General features: G+C 46.9%; 1 protein-coding gene across 1 annotated transcript in view; it reads right to left on the bottom strand.

Moving 5' to 3' along the window:
* The window catches only part of Naa15-16 (N-alpha-acetyltransferase 15/16), a 137,099-nt gene that overhangs the window by 92,362 nt on the left and 27,262 nt on the right, over positions 1-17,475 (bottom strand). Inside the window, exons 14-16 of the mRNA XM_075688454.1 lie at positions 16,964-17,092; positions 16,142-16,291; positions 3,118-3,181 (exon numbers count right to left, since the gene is read on the bottom strand). Of these exons, the coding sequence (XP_075544569.1) occupies positions 3,118-3,181; positions 16,142-16,291; positions 16,964-17,092 (343 nt within the window). The remainder of the gene's footprint in view (positions 1-3,117; positions 3,182-16,141; positions 16,292-16,963; positions 17,093-17,475) is intronic.

The following is a 17,475-nucleotide window of genomic DNA, read 5'->3' on the forward strand; positions in this document are numbered from 1 at the left end:
CGTGAGAACGGCATAGTACACTATGACTTCCGACTAGATTGGCACACGCGCATTTTACTGATTCGCAAGACAAACGAATCCCGCTCACAGAGACGAGTAGCACGTCACGACGAACAGCGTCACAATGCGAGAGAAATTAAAAGGCCGACGGGAAAAAAATAAAAATAAATAAAGAACAGGGGTCCAGGCTCTCAATCCCAGCCGACCAAAGGGAACAATCAAAAGGCCAAGGGGCAGCTCCTCCGAGTGAGGAGCTGCCCTTTGAACAGCGGCAATGAGAAAAACAAAGAACAGGGGAAAAAAAAGAAAGAAAGAAAACGAGGTCGGACAGAAACAAAGGCTCGGCCAGGGTGACACCATCTCCTCCAGCCTGCCAAGGGAAAAGGCTGGTCCGCAGGAGAGAGGAAAGCGAGGGGGCTTGCGCATTGTTCGCAGGGGGGCCATCAGGGGGCGCCACGTAAAGAGAAAGACACCGACGTACAGAACAAAGGAAGCATCAGCTCTCACGGATGCCCGGCGAACCCTCTCCCCCTGCTCTTTCTTCACGACGAGCGCACGGGATGCGCAGGGCAGCTAGCCGGTAGGGGGAGCTAGAGCAACGGGAAGGCACGACCACTAGCACTGTGATGTAAGTCCGGTGCTAATGATCTCCGATACGAGCTGCCCTCTGTGCATACGGAATTCCAGGGCCACCTGGCCGTCGGGCACAACACCTCGCTGGCCGCTGGCCTTGCCTTGCTTTCTCAGGAGAGAGCGCGCGCACGCGGATGACAGAGGCTGGTTTTGCGACACCGTCGTTCCAAGAGCGACAGTGAGAGCCTGGGGCAGCTAAACGGTGTCGCTGCACTAGTCGGTTAATTCTGTCGAGCATAAACATACAAGTCGTTTTTAGGTATGCCTTTCATATAAACCCTTTTGTCTAACTCACTAGTACACTTCTCTGCACTGCGAATTCACCATACTAATGGTGGCACCGGTCATCATTCAAATGATGTTGAAGTGCTAGCTGCACATGCTGGGGCTAGTCACTTACACATGGTTTCATGAAGAGTGCCACACCTACATTTTCCGTGACATAACACAAGCAAACTGTGTTTGTACATCCTGTTTGCAAAAATGACTACACCACCATTAGTTGGGCAAACTCCGTTGCAGGAAAGCTGTAGCTTTGCAATTATGGAAAGGAAAGGGTCTATTAGCCACCATTCACAGCCGGCCGAGCATGGAGATAACTGCAGTGTGCCGCTCCCACTGACAAAGCGCAAGAAGGAGTTGCACTTGAATATAATCTTTACATTATACCGGTCCTGCCCTAATCACACATTGCAATTTGTATGCATGGCAGATTAGATGTCTTCCATACGACTGAGCCATCTACAAATGAGAACGTATCTCTCACAATTGAGAATACACATCATTACCCTTCTACAGCAACTGTGCACGCATAGTCAGTGGCAGGCAGTCTCATTAAAGATAGAAGGGTGACATGCCAAAGCATTCATTATGAAAGGAGGACAGAGTCGAATCCCTTTAAATCATCAAAAAAGCACTCGCAAGTTCTATATAAATTGTAATTCTAAATGAAAGTTTTCTGAAATCTGAGACCAAGAAACACATATGTCATTTCTTTCTAACTAGAAAGGAATTCGCTTCACAAGGAGAAAGGCCATTTGAACGAAGTCATGAACTCGCGGTTCCATTGGCCGGGGACAATGCATTGGCCACGGGCCAACGGACCCGTGCACGGTGCACCGGCTGATAAACAGGTGTTTTGCCACATTGGTGGCTTTTCTATGCAGCAAAGCCAACTTATGAAGGCACTTGGTACAACGTGGAGTGTACCATCTATCAGGAGTGGATGCAAATTTCTATGTAACCTGAGTTTTTCTATACATTCTAGTTGCAAGTCCAGAATTCACAGAAGCTGTTCTACATAAGGATCATTTCAATTTAACCAAGTCAAATACACTTGTTTGACTATTTCAAGCTATGTCAAATAGCGACTAGTAATTCTCCAAATAGCACAGGTTGGCAGTAATCACGGCTGGGCAAAGATACTTTGCAATTGTGTCATGATACGATTTGATACTCGGGTAACTAGTACTTGAGATAGAGATACAACATACTACCGCAATTATTGTATCCAATACGATACTTTATATTTGTGCCTTACCATACATCGACACATTCACATATTTCTTATTATAGATCTATATAATGTAGCATCACACACGTATCAACATAAATGTTTGCTTGGAAGTTTCCCAACTCTGGCCAACCTTGTTTCATTCGAATGAAATGCCTGTTCTCATGTCAAAATTTTGATCTTTCTTGCTCAAGGTATAATATTTTCATTCCAAAACAATATGTGAAAGCCATTAGTAGACGCAAGCACCCCCATTCTTGCATTCTCCAGACTTTGTAACAAAGCAACAAGCAAGAGAGACTTCGATAATGACACTATACAGTGGCTGCATGCAGACGTTCGCGTGCTTGTTTTTGTCGAGACGGTGCGACTGCCACCCATGTGACTCTGCACCACCAAAAGGGACGCCCAGACCTCATCACCTGCCCTCGCTGGAGGGCTCTGACAGTAAGATAAAAGGATGTCGCTGCCTTTAGTTTTATTCAGATGGCTTAGTGGCAGCAGTATCAGCTTGAGAAGCAGAGTTCAGCCTTTACTTTCACACGGTGCTGTTACGATAGCAGTATCTTGTACCTTAAGATACAAGATGCATCCTTTCATGTATTGGAAATACAGATACTGATACTCGTCTTGCCAGACGTATCATGATACAGATACAAGATAGCCAAACAGTATGCAAGATAGCATCTGATATTATACATGTATCTTCGATACTGCCGAGCACTGGCGGTAACTGTAGATGAAAAGGGACACTTGGTGCACATTCACACCAGCACTTCAAAGCAAAACATCGGAACATGCAAACTCAAAGTGGTTCCCTGCAAACGGAGGCAGATCGGCACTGCCGCATTTTCTTGCTACTTCCTTGCCACGCTCAAGTGCCACCATGTTGCCTCGACTAACGTCTGGTCTTCCAAGTAATCTCTTCCGCTGCAGCCTGGAAAGCAAATGACAAAGAGGAGTTGACTCACCCGTGTTGATCTCTTCTGCCGCCTCCGTTTCCGCAACAGGGTGGTCGTGAAGCTGAAGGTACACCTGCAGATGCAATGTTTTACAGCTCAGGTAGCGACATAGAAGAAAATGCATTAGCAAGCAGGCAGAAAAACCACAGTCAATTACAATTCATTTACACAACTATTACAGGTTGTCGAGCTATACAATGAAGAACATCCGAAATGAAAGGAAAAAATCTATGTATTCATACAAAGCTTTGTAGATGGAAGAAAAAACCTTGTCAAATGAAAGCAGTATTCAATGTAACCTCTGTCAGCTACCACGACCTTCTTAGGACAAGACCTGAAATGGCTGCAGGCATGCTTCGCCTCCTCTCTGTCAACATTATGGATGCCTTTAAAGCATTCTTGGTGTTGTGGTCTTTTGCAATGACATTTGCATCAACGATGCCCCACACATATTAGATGAGTGCGCTGCAGTTGGGGCTAGAGGGCAGGCCACAAGTCAGACGACCAGTGGTAGGGCACGTTATTACAAAGCCACAATTCAGTCTTCCTTGCCTTGTGCCTTCCTTGCCCTGAATGTCTTGGCAATACAATACACTTGCATTCTTTTTTTTTTTAGCCAAACCATGCAATACTTTACTGGGGCATCTCCCTGATGCGAAGAGATTCATGGATCACCACCCTTCTGTCGTATTTGCGGCTCATCGCTGAGCCAGTCACGACTTGCTTAATGTCCTGTAGTTCGTTCTTGAATGTCGTTACAGCACAGGCCAAATGCATCCAGTTATTAATGCTACAATTTTGCCAGGCTGAATGTGAAAATGTTCTAGATTAACCTTGGCGAACATGTATGCACAGTCACCATTAAGCCAAATGCAGCTTAAGCGCCTTCTTTCTCCTGGAAAAGGTGCCAAGGTTTTCTGGTTGACATGCCTTACATGTGCTAGCTTATCGTGTCTACCCTCCAAAACATTGGATGTTTATGTCCCACAGTTTTTGTTTGATAAAAAAACACTATAGAGGTGTCTTCATTGTTTGGATGGAGTCTGACAGTGCAGTCCACTGTTGGAGGGAACACTCTAATGTGCAGCTGGGGATGCAGCTGCAAGGGATGGCTGAAGCTATGTCAATGCACAACAGAGGTATACAAAAAGGTACCAGCACCCTCAATCACAAGTCATCTGCTCCAAAGTCAGGAGATTGTACACTAGCCAGAGGGAAAAATTCGCACACGCAACAACATGTTTTCTTTAAAACTGGACTCTCTTTACAATCTCAAACTAACCATGCACGATACACAGGCAATATGTATTTAAAAAGTGCAAACAAGCCAATTTATATCAAACTTGGGACACATGAAACCTTAGACGCACTACGACTGCAAAACTCCATGCAAAGGTAGATAAGCACTCTGGATTTCCACTGAGCTCTTCCTGCTGGCACATTGAATATGTTTATCTATGGCGATGCTCAGATTGCGATCTTTGCCTGTAAAGCAAGGAATCACCCTTGTTCCAAATAGACATCATACCATTAACTGCCCCAAAACATCTAACAGTTGTCAAGGGCTGCTAAATATTCCACGATGTTCATGGCCTTGAAAACGATGCCTTTAAAATCAAGAACCTTAAAGTGGTTCAAAGACCTGTGCGGACTTCGGGAACAGTACAAGTCAGCCAGACTATATTTACATTATCTCAAGGCAATACATAAAATTAAACATGTTGGCATAAGGACTGCCAACAAATGAGGAGACATGCTGCATCAATGTGACTGGATGAAAGAGTCGAATTTCACTGAACTTTCTTGAAGTTTCACTAATAACATTTGAATGGCCGCAGTCATTTGCACAGTCCACGTCAGATTTTTCGAACTTCCTAGGGGCCGCGAAAAAGTGCGAAAAATCGGCCAGTTGGAAAAAATAAATGCATGTCATTTATTGTTCTTCAGGGCTCAAACCGCCCTGAAACGATCTGAAGGCCTGTCGGTACACGTATTAGGCATATCAGTTCTTGTACTGTGTCGGGAGATACCGGGTGCGCGCGTGTGTAATTCAGGAATACATACTGTGTCCCGTGGCAATGGCTCCTTTCCACGCTTGTTATGCTTCACTGCAATACTTTTGCGTATGCTTCACCAAGCAACATTTCTGTACAGAGGCGAAGCTGACTTTTGGGAACCGGCATTATGCAATGCACCGTGCTTTCCAAGCTTCTAAGCCAATCGCGAGGACCACAAAGGCAGAGTTCAGTGCCATTGCTGACCGCGCGAATTCTTTCAAAGAAAAACATGGCACCCAACGGCAAAAAGCTCAATAGCGAACATCGAAGCAGTTAAGTGTAGGGTTGCCACAGCAGTGCCTACGGCTGCCAGCGGATCTGCGTGCGAACGCGCTGGTTCGAGGCAGCGAGGTAATCAAAGTAGCAGCGGTGGTGGCTTTCATTTATGCCATTTTGGACCTGCGGTCACGGCAAAACGTCCGGAACATCAGACGGCGACGAGTTCTTGCATCCAAAATTTCAGACGTTCTGATACATTTGACTCTACGTGGTGGAGCCACGAAGCCGTCCAAATCATCGGGCATCCGGAAAGTCGGTCATTGACTGTACACCGGCGATTCCTCCAGCTGACGACAGGGCGTCAAAGACGATTCATCACGATTCCTGTCTGTTACTCAAGCCAGCATTACCCAGACTTTCAACCCTTTCAATAAAATTACAGCTAATTTTCCCTGATAGAGGCACAAATTCCCTGAGTTTTCCCAGAGTTTTTCCACACTACTCAAAATCCCTGACAATTCCTGGTTGGTAAACACCCTGGGACTGTATGACAGCACTGGCAATGATGTGCAAGTGTGCAAGTCACTTGCCAATGAGGACAGGGCAAGTTTCACCCATGCTTTGCCAAAAGTGGCACTTCTGGACGGCAATGTTAGATGTGTGGGAGCTACAATCAAATGGAAGTAAGCACTTAAAAACAATTTACTTCAAAGCACCGTTCTTTTTTCACACAGCAAAAGCCTAAAAGATGCAAGTTAGCAAAAAATCTATTACACCATAACTTTTGAAGGATACTACACAGAGCAGATGAAGATTAGAAGGACAAGACACATATACTACTGAATTCCAAGTAGAAAGTTTGTGCTAGTCCATATTTCTCCTTTCTCACCTTCATCTGTTCTGCGCAGTATTTCCTTCCTAAAAATTAGTTCAAAGTTCTTCCTGACTAACTTTTATATCATCTTGAGTGAATGGATGTCAGCTGGATCGGAACAGGGGCAAGACTACTACTGGAAATCAAAGCTGCCTAGAATTACTCCGTGGAAGTGCAAGAATGTTGAGAGCCCTAGCCAAGATTTTTTTCTGTCTGCCAGAAATAGTCATATCTTGGCACGAAGTATGCAGGATGACCAAAAATAATTCGCTGTTTTAAAATACTCTTCTAATGAAAAACTTGCGAACGTAAGATAGTAATCGAACCCAACAGCAAGAAAAGAACCCCCCCATACCGTATTTACTCAAAGCTAACACGAATTTTTTTCCCGATAAATCGGGTTCAAAGATTGCGTGCGTGTTAGAATTGAGTACGACCCTAAATCTGTGGTACCATATCACCATCGGCATCTCAAAGTGGCCGCTTCGTATGCACTTTGAGCCTAGCTGCTCTAGCTTCCTCCATGTAGCGTAGTACATGCGCTTAGGTTAGTCCACCGTTTGTCCTCCTATTTTCTCAGTTTGCTCTATCAGCACGGAAGAGCCAGCTGCAACTTCGTAATTATGCCGCAAGTAAAATGAAGGTGATCACATGCGCAGAGAGACGGAAATTGGCCTGCATCACGGGCGTTCGAAGTTTCTGAAACTTGCATGCGGGACTGGCGCAAACAAAAGGAGTGGCATTCTACTCCGGTGGCTGCTGCGTTGGGCATGGCTGCGTGGCCCCTATCTTGAAAGTTATCTGTGATGTGGACTATCTCTACGCGTCTAGGTGCACAACACTGTGTTCTCACCGCTTAGTTCGCGTTGAAGTAAGAGGCACCACAAAGGTCAATTTGCTCACTCTTGCTACCGCACTTCATCACTTTAGTGTTTTGATAGAGAGTTTCCACGGTCATCGAATGAGACGTGTTCATGTTTGCTTGCGCGTGTGCGACCCCATACTTGCTAATTTAGTAAACGAATGTTTACAAGTTTATAAGACCGATAACATTACAGTAAAACCTTGTTAATTCGACCCTCGTTAACTTGGAAAATCGGATAATTCGAACTTGTCCTCTGGTCCCAGCAGGCGTATGCATCATTTCAATGCAAGCAAACTGTCATTAATTCGGATGTACTTGGCCAACTTTCGGAGCTCAGCGAGCAAGGAACGCCGCAAAAGAGCATTAACGGTGCTAGTGTCCAATCGAAACGAAGTGGCAGAGCCCGCGTCACCATATTCAGTGGAAATCGTACGTTAATAACAACAGCACCAGAATAATTTTTTACGAAAACATGCCCGCATTGGCCGCATGCTCTCATAACTGCGTAATCACTATCCATGATCGCGTTGATAGTGGCCGCGGTTTCTTTCGATGCAGTTGCGGAAAACAGTTTCGTTTTGACTTGCTACGCATCTAAAGAACTATGTAGTCGTCATCCATGATCACATCGATAGCGACCACGGTTTTGTCTGCAGCGGCTGTGGAAAACAGTAGTTTTGTTTTGATTCTGTGCAAAGCTGCAGAGGATGACGAGCACCAACTACATCGCGATGGACGGACGATCTGTTGGCTATCATCTCCCTGACGAGAAAATAATCGGGATGAGCTTGCAGCAGTGCAAAACGTGTTGCAAATGTAAGTATGATTAGTATGTATGTAAGTATGTAAGTATGAAAATGATTGCCCCTGTGAAGCCAATGAGGTTCGGCATGACGAGAATTGCAGCTTCCGCACTGCTTTGTGCAAAATAGAAACTGGATTTGCTCATTCATTCACTAAATAAAAGCGTGTTGACGTAGTAAGCATTTGCTTATTTTTTTCTGGATGCCCTCGATAATTCGACATTCAGTTAATTCGGACATTTTTTTCGGTCCCTTGAAATCTGAATCAACGAGGCTTTACTGTACTATCCTTACTTCGTATTGGGGGCGAGGACTTACAGAGTCGCCATCTGTCGGAAGCGCCTCCCTTGCGTAGTATAAGGGATCACGCGGCACGCTCCTCATAGGTTTGGCTTACGGCGCTTAATAAAAACACCACGTGGTATCCCTCCTGTACATTTCTGTAAGTAGTCTCAAATTGAGAGAACTTTATTACTGTCGAAATAATATTCTTGGGCAAACTGAAAGCACAGAATCGTTTACAGACGCCATCTCTTTACCGAATACGTACAGTGAAAGCCACTGCGCGCGGTTGCCGCGATGGATGGAGTCCCCGGACCTGCCTGCGTGAAAAGTAGGCAATCGCTGAGCGCGAACTATGTGATATATGTTCTTATAGTGAGCCGTCTGTATAACCAAATGGCGCATAACAGAACGAAGCCTGAATGCATGCAGCGATCGCACGGGTTCGCGGTGACCGACTGCGCGTCTGCATGCATGTCCGTGCACAATGTTTCGCTTTCACTGGGAGCGTTTTCGCACCGTGGTGTGAGCTTTAGGCCGCAGAATATGAGCATTTTACAGTCCACAAGCAACCACTGTAGCGTGGACGTTATCAAAGCTGTTCAAAAACAATTTCGTTTTAACAAGGGACTTCGACGCCTACACGGCGACTGTGATGTGCCGTCGCGACGATTCAATAATATTTTTTTCTTTTAAATTCTTGGACATTTCAATATTTCTAAAGTTGCGTCGCATTGTATGCACTCAGCGGGCAATTTCGCACTGCTTCTTTTTCGTAATCCAGTGCGTTAATTCATAAACAAACATGACCATATGACATGCCTTTGTTTAATGTGCTTTTTACCACTCCCTTTCCAATTCCAGTAAACTTGCCACTGTCTAGCATCAAGTTCATAGACCAAACTGACGTGACATTAGCCGGGCAGCGAGCGTGGGCGAACGTCTCAATGCGCGTTTCCTGCTACTCACCAAATATCACAGTCCCGGCGCCGTAGCAAAAACATTCCTCGGGTCTGTGCTTGCTGCATACCCGAGTTGTAGCCAATGGCTGTTTGCCGGTTCTAAGTTTCGCGAGCCAAGCTTCACGCAGCTTCCTGTCCTGTGGCTACATGTGAACAAGTCTGACATTGGGCTCCATTGCATACACCCGGCACTGAGGCAACGAGCAGTAGCCTGCTATGCTGTATGCCTCCAAAGGCAGCCACTACCTATTATAGTGATTTTAAATGTTGTCAAGCAGACACCCAAGGCAGAAAAGCCTCACCATTTAATTAGAACTGCAGCGCAGGTGGGACGTTAAACTTTCGTTTTCAGCTTGCTTCGGTGCTTCCGAAGCAGCCGACGCGGCCACCACGTGATCCTTTATGCCACGTCACGCCGACGGTGGTGCCCGCTTTTCCAGTGGTGGAGCTCGCCCCCAATACCGTAAAAACCCGCGTATAGGACGAGGTTTTTTTCCTGTTATTAGTGTCCCAAATTTCCGCCTCGTACTATATGCGGATCCGGACAAAAATTTCAAAGTTCGGCTCGAAGTTTTGGTTTCGTTATTGCTCTGTGGCTACGGCTTGGCTTCCTGGTATCTGCATGGCTACGACTTGGCTTTGTTATTGCTGCCTGGCTACAGCTTGCCTTCGCTATTGCAGCATGGCTACGGCATCGTTTCTTTCTTTGTTGAGTGCGGACCTTGGCAGTTCACGTGTTAACCGCGCTTCGCGAAGTGCATCGTTTTTAGTGAAGGAGCACGATGTCGGGGGCACGCAAGCAGTACTCGGCAGCTTTCAAGCGAAATGTGATTTTAGCGGCAGAGGAAATCAGCAACAGTGCGGCCGGGAGGCAGTTTGGCGTCACCGAGGGAAGCATCCGCGGATGGCGACGGCAAAAAGAAGCACTTTTTGAGTGCAGCGGAACGCGAAGAAGCTTTCGCGGCCCGAAGAATGGGACATTCCCGGAAATTGAACTCAAACTGACGGAATTCGTCCGAGAACAGCGAGCCGTGCATCATGCTGTGAGCGTGGAGCTCATGCAGGCAAAAGCTAGGGAGCTTGCAAGAGAAAAAGGCCTAACGAGCTCCACCTTCAAAGCAAGCAAGCAATGGATTTATCGGTATATGTGCCGTGCAGGATTTTCATTGCACCGGAGAACTTCAATTTCACAAAAGCTGCCAGAATCGTTTGAAGAGTTACTGGTGGCTTTCCAGCACCACGTTATTTCGTTGCGCAAGTTGAAGAACTTTCAGCTAGGGCAAATCGGCAATGCTGACCAAACACCAGTTTATCTAGACATGCCATCGCCCCTCACCGTGCACGAAAAGGGCTCGAAACAAGTTTGTGTCCGGTCCACTGGGAATGAGAAGACACGTGTTACCGTCATGTTGTCATGCACGGCAGACGGCCGCAAGCTCCCGCCCTATGTCGTCTTCAAGCGCAAGACAATGCCAAAAGGTGAGCTGCCGAAAAATGTCATCGTTAAATGCCATGAGAAAGGGTGGATGAATGAGAGTCTTGTGCTCGACTGGATAAAGTCCGTTTGGTGTAGGCGGCCCGGTGCACTGTTGTCGTTCCCGTCCATCCTCGTGCTGGACGCGTTTCGTGGCCATTTGGCCGACTCGGTGAAGAAGCTGTTGCGTGATTGTAATACTGAACTCGTCGTTATCCCGGGTGGGATGACGTCTCAGCTGCAGCCTCTAGATGTTTGCGTCAACAAGCCTTTCAAGGACGCGGTGAAGCGGTGCTACGCAGAGTGGATGCGGTCAGGTGAACCTGCAGTGACGCCGACTGGGCGGCTGAAGCGGGCATCGCCAGCCACGCTGTGCAAGTGGATCGTGGACGCATGGGCGAGCATCCCAGAAGACCTTGTGCGTCGCGCTTTCAAGAAGTGCGGGATCTCGGAACGCGCTCGATGGCACCGAGGACGAGTACCTCTGGGAGGATATGTCAGACAAGGAATTGTCAGATGAAAGCGCAGCGGAGGACGACAGTGAATGAAGTGCCGAGTCCGATTTAAATAAATATTTTCCCCGAGTTTCTCTCCCTCGCATTATACCCGGGTAAAACTTTTTTTTTCCATTTCTCGTCCCAGAAATTTCACCTCGTATTATATTCGGGTTCGTATTATACGCGGGTTTTTACGGTATTTGTCGACTAACCTGCTATTCCAATCGATGCTTCGCCTTTTGGGCAAAACAGCTACTTTTTTTATCCGTCGCAACTTTAGTGTACTGGGAGTAAATCTTTATTTTTCTAATAAGAGAAAGTTGTATTTGTGTATGAAAGATTGAGGTGGGCGGCACTGTAAAGGACTTTTGTTTAGGTCATGGCAAATGGGTGCGCGTTAAAATTGAGGGCCCATTAGAACAGAGTAAATACGATACAGTCAACGACTGAATTTTCGGACGCCCAAATTTTCGGACATGCCTGATATTTCGGACGTCTTCGCGGCACCGCCACGAGCCCCATAGAATCAATGTACTATAAGGACATCTGAAGTTTCGGACGCTCGAACCCCCCGCCGTCCAATTTTCCGGACTTTTTGACGCGACGGAAGGTCCTTTGGCTCCTCGCGCAGCGCCCTTGCGAAGGAAATAGACTTGCAGCCGAAGCATATCACCGCTTTGAACCACAACTAGCCGAATCTAGCCGTCACACACCCATTTGGTCTGGCCACGCTGGCTATGTTATCGCCGCACTTCCGCCTCCGGCGGAGTTTCCGGAGCGGCGCCATTTTGTTTGTTTGCGCAGGCCATGTTTTGGCTAGCGTGGTGTGTGGTTGTGCTGTTGTGTCAAGTGTGTTCTGCGACGCTAAGCCTAGGTGCTTCGACGCTCGTCAGCGAACTCCACTGTTCGCTTGCCTTCGATGGCCCCCACTAAGTCTTCGTCGTCCTCGCCGATGGCATCGAAGCGCGGAAAGCAGTACCGTCGGTTAACGATGGAAAAGAAAGCCGCCTTTATTAAGCAAGTCGTGAGCGGCCGATCGCAGGCTGACGTGAGCAAGGAGTTCGGCATCGGCTCCGCTCTGCTGGTGTTTCCATACCCACGGAAATAACTTTTGCGATTTGTTGACGCTGACAACGAGCTCGACTTCTGCGCAGAACTGACTGACGAGGAAATAGTCCGTCAGGTTGTGGGGGATTCAGAAGACTCCGATGTTGAAAATGTGGAGCCAATGCCTGCGCCGCCTACAAGCGCCGAGTTGATGCGAGCACTGTTGACTCTTTCATCGGTGTACAGTGCTGACATGACCCTTGCTCAGATCGAGGCGAATATGATCGCATGCGACTGGAACAACGTCCAAACAACAATCAACAAGTTCTTCAAGCCACTGCAGCAATAACACCGGCTGCCCGACGATGCACATGTACATAATAAACCGGCAGTCGGCTACATACAGTTTTTGAACGCCTCTTTTTATAGCCACTTCACTGATGCTTTGGCAGGGTTTCGGAAGCCTGGTACTTCGCCCTTTACCTCTAGATCCGAGAAAAAAAAGAAAAAAAGTGCGTTTTTTTGCATGCATTCATTTTTTCGGACTGCCTGAATTTTCGGACGTTTTAACGTTCCCTAGAGGGTCCGAAAAATCGGTCGTTGACTGTACTTTGACAATAGACACGTGTCGATGACCCAGCTCAATACGAAAAGGTTGCTTGCCTTTCTTCTGAAACAACTCAACACCTTCCACTTTATGGATCACATCACCGGGAACGTCATTATGCCTCCAGATGAGAACACTGTCTTTGCTGATGGACACTAGGATCTGCGAACTCATCTCGCTGAGCGCTCTGTGACTTGGTGTCACCTCGTAAGCATTGCCATCATCCAGATACTAGAAATCTAATGTCACAGCCGTTCCTTGTAAGAGTGATTAGTGACTCCCAATGAAGGTTCACTTCTCCTGATTCTTCAAAATGGTCGTGATCGTTAATGGGGCAATGCCATGCTCTCTGCAAAGATCAATCTGTTTTTTGCCTTGACTTCTCCCAAAATGTCCACTTTCTTCTGCAGCCAGAATCACCTTTTCTTCTTCTTAACATTGTCACTAGCTGCATCCATTGTGAGCAAAGCCCCAACGTCTCACACAAACTTTATGGCAAGTTCAATGGATGACACAATGACGCACAACGCAAAAGGCTACATAGGCCTACCAAGCTACTACATATTTAGCAGCACCTGTATGGTGGCACTAAACGTGCTGAGGATAGCTACTTCTTCATCGAGGTAGACACATTGTGAACAGTTTACCAACAAACGTTAGAGTTACAGGTTAGTTATTTTTAGCTGAATTAGTAATGCTGATGCGCTTTGACTATAAACAAGCAAAGAAATTACATACATTATTCTGAAACACTACAGTAAAACCTCATTAATTCGAAGTCATCGGGACCGAAAAAAATCTTAGAATTAAGCAGGTTTTCAAATTTATCGAACACAAAAAAAAAGAAATGCAACCCAAGCAAAAAATTTCACTGCAGGAATGCGCTATCTTTATTTGGCAATCTTTAGATTACTTTAAGTAATCAGAGATGCTGGCTTGCCGCGTCCTGTAGTTGGAGGCTCCAAGGGCCATGTTTTCTAGTTGGCCAACTACGTGCAGTATTTGAGAATTTACACCGTGGCACTCAACAAAACTGTAGATAATGTTCAGCAATCCAATAAGTTCCCCAAGAGCGGGTACTCAGGAGGGCTTGTCAGCATTGTCGTCGCTGTCATCGCACATGGTCGTATCAGCGGTAGCTTCCCTCTCCAACCCCGAGTAGCCCGTTTGTTGATCATTTTCAAAGTTCAGATACTCGGCGAAGCCAACTGCACCGGATTCACTATCCTCTGCGCAGAGTGCATTGATGCGGTCGCAATACTCGGCTCCTTCTTTATCAAGACATGAATAGTCAGCATCAGCATTGACGGTTCTTTCCTTCAAGAAGCCAGCGTGTTCCAAAATACAGCATGATCAAAGTTGGTTCCACTTGCTTCCATGCATACACTATAAGACATATGGCCCACCCATGTCAATGGAGTACTCCTTGCCATTGTCGTAGCAAAGGAGCATGCGCTTGAGCAGATGGTGGCGATAAATCTTCCTCGTGTGGGTGAATGACGCCTTGGTCCATTGGCGGCGAGATCGATGTGGCGTTCGGAGGAAGAAATACCATCCTGATAGCTTTCAGGTGTGGGATGTCACCATGCGCCGGGCAATTAACAACGAAGAGTACATTCCTGCCTGTGGCCGTGAACTTGCGGTCAAGCTACCGAATGTAATTTTCAAATATTGTGCCTGTGACCCAGACTTTCTTGTTGTGCCGGTAGATAAGCTCATCCTTTGGAAACAGCCGCACATTTTTAAAGCAGCGAGGCTTCCCGCTCTTTCCAACCACGAGCAGCAGCAGCTTGTGTTACTGCACGTGTTCGAGCCAAACAGAACGGTAATTCCTTCCTTGCCCTGCTTTCGACCCTTGGCCACGGTGTACTTCACTGCGAACGTTTTTGTGGGCAGCATCTTGTAAAAAAGGGCTGCCTCGTCAAGGTTGTACATATCATCTGCACCGTACTCGCTAAGCAACAGAGCCCATGTGTGTTTCTTCCAGTCGTCGACGACGCTCTCGTTTGCACAGCACTCTTTAAAACAGCTGAACCATCTATTGGTACACTTGAACTCTCCGTGCCCAAGTTGTAGAGCCAAGTCGTTGGCCTTCTCCCGCAGTATTGTTCCAGTGACGGGAAGGTAGGCTGCGTTTGCTTTCTGCAGCCAGCGAAATAAGGCTGATTCCACACCTTGGTACGTGGGAGCCTGTACTCGCGACCACTTCGAAGAATATGTCTTGCTGTAGGCCTCCAGTACCTTCGAATTGTTCTTCAATATTGTGGACAATGTCGAGAGGGGTACGCTGCGCCTTTCAGCCAACTCGGTCTTGGAACACGTGTTCTTACCCGGTTCTTGAATCAAGCAGAACTTCTGCTGCAGCATTAAAGTCTTATACTTTGGCATCTTCGCTCGATGGCACTTCTGCACAGTTCAAAAAAAGAACACCATGCTTGCTGCAACACTCCTAACCACCACACACAAAGAAATGGCACAGACCGGCGTTGCGCACACACACGTCGCTGCAGGCGCAGAGAGAGAATGGGCGAACGGCAGCCAGTGGCTGTGGCAGAGAACATGCGCTGACGCTGCGACCACGAGGAGCGTGCGGAGTGGGGGACGAGAGCACGTGACAAAAACTGGTATGCCCGCTGCATTGCAGTGAAGCCTGTCTTCTCCTCTGCAGGTGTGCGTTTCGGGGGTGCGCACGGCGTATCGTGGACTGACCTTCGTGCTAGCAGTATAATGGGTCGGTCGTTTCGTCTATAAATAATCGCGATTGCTATGCGGCGTCGCCTCGTGGCTCTGAATGGCCGTCGTTTTGTCGGGTTTGCGGTGAAATGGGGATTGAGAATTGCCGCATAGCACCCCAAATCTTCGAATTAATCAGGTTGGCCTAGGCCGCCGGTTCAAATTATCTGGGATTTCGAATTAACCGAGTTCGAATTAACGAGGTTTTACTGTATTTGGTACTTTTCGACAAGTCCACTTGTCGAAATGTTGGCTCATGTTTTTGCCTTGTTCTCATTTTGCTCATCATCTTGAATTTCCATATCCTGCCTTCCCCGTTTTATGTGGTACTTTGAAATTCGTAGTTTTTAAATATATTTTTAGACTGAAAGCATAGGCAACTCCGCTGGGGATTTTTAAAATAGCAGTATATTAGAAAATTGACAAATTCATTAATGTGGTGTTTGTAGTAACAAAATTTGATTGTTTTGCTAGGGAGTGCGTTTTTTCTTTGTGCACCACAACCCCATTGCTCAAACTCTACAGAGTCGCATGCTAACGTGATAAACAAGTTGGCGGAAGAATTCACAAGTTGATGAACTCTGCATGCTTGCGTATTTGATGTCGGAATTACCTGGATGGCTACCCTGGCAGCCTTGAAGTAGAAAGGATGAGCCCTGAGCACGTCCTCCAGCCTTAGGAGGCTCACGTAAGCACGTAGTGTCATCTTGCGCATGCAGTATGTGTGGAAGTCAAACTGGTCTTCCATTATCTCCGAAAAGTGCTGCAAACATCAAGGTAGACAAGTTGTAAAGGGTTGACACTGTTGCAAGCACTTATGTCAACAGGGCACAGAAGGCATGCAACCAGACTGCTCGTACACAGAAAAATAAGAACCCTGTTCCCAAGATCAGCTTCACATTACTGCAGACAATTCAATACTAGTTCTAATGTGATTTTTTTGTTGAGGAAACCTATGGCATTTTTTATTGACATTTATATCAACAAAGCCACTGAATTCTTGCGCAAGTGTGTTTGTGCTGCAGATAGGGTTGCATCAGGGCTAAGCAAAATGACTGCTGGCTAACATCAAAAGAGCACCAAAAAATCATGCTGACTCTATCACACAGGTTCCCAAACCTTTTGAAGCAGGGAAACCCTAACAGTTTCACAGAGTGCCAAGTGACACCCTACCCCACCTGAAGTAGCTGCTGCAGTAAGAAATCAAAACTGTGACTCCATGTTCAACGACACAACACCACAGCCACTGTGCCCATGTAATTGGCTGCTTAAACATCCTATTCACATTTCATTTGCATCTAATTACACAAGCATAATGACGGCAGCACTCTCACTAAGTCCGAAAACTTACAATAAAGGTGGCTGTATAGTTGGCATATATACCAACACTGAACACAAGGCCCCATACGTGTGTGCCCATCGAATTCCCACTCACCCTATCCACCTCGTGACACTTCTTGAGGGCCTCACCCCATTTCCCTAACCGCTGGTAGGCCATGGCACATTCGGTCTGGAACCACATGCACTGCATCTCGTTCAAGTTCTCCACTGCCGACACCCCTTCCTGCACACAAAGAAAGTAATCACAGGATAACACACACTGATGAATCACAAGCCTAGAAAGAAACAATATACCACAGTTTCATGTGTGTACTCATCCGCACCAAGAATACTAGTTAAGATTTGTTCTGTATGCACTGGAAGCAGGGGCTCTAGTGCAACTTCACGGCGTTGATCAGCACAAAGCCATGCCTAAAGACGAAGTTTGGCATACCCGTGCATTCTGCACTGCCCCGAAGCAACACCCCACTACAAAATAGTAGCACGTAGGCGCGCGCGCGCGCGCGCGCGCACACACACACACACACACACACACACACACACACACACACACACACACACACACACACACACACACACACGCACGCACGCAAAAAAAGAAAAAGG

Source organism: Dermacentor variabilis, chromosome 4 (genome assembly GCF_050947875.1).
Source record: "Dermacentor variabilis isolate Ectoservices chromosome 4, ASM5094787v1, whole genome shotgun sequence".
Taxonomy (NCBI): domain Eukaryota; kingdom Metazoa; phylum Arthropoda; class Arachnida; order Ixodida; family Ixodidae; genus Dermacentor; species Dermacentor variabilis.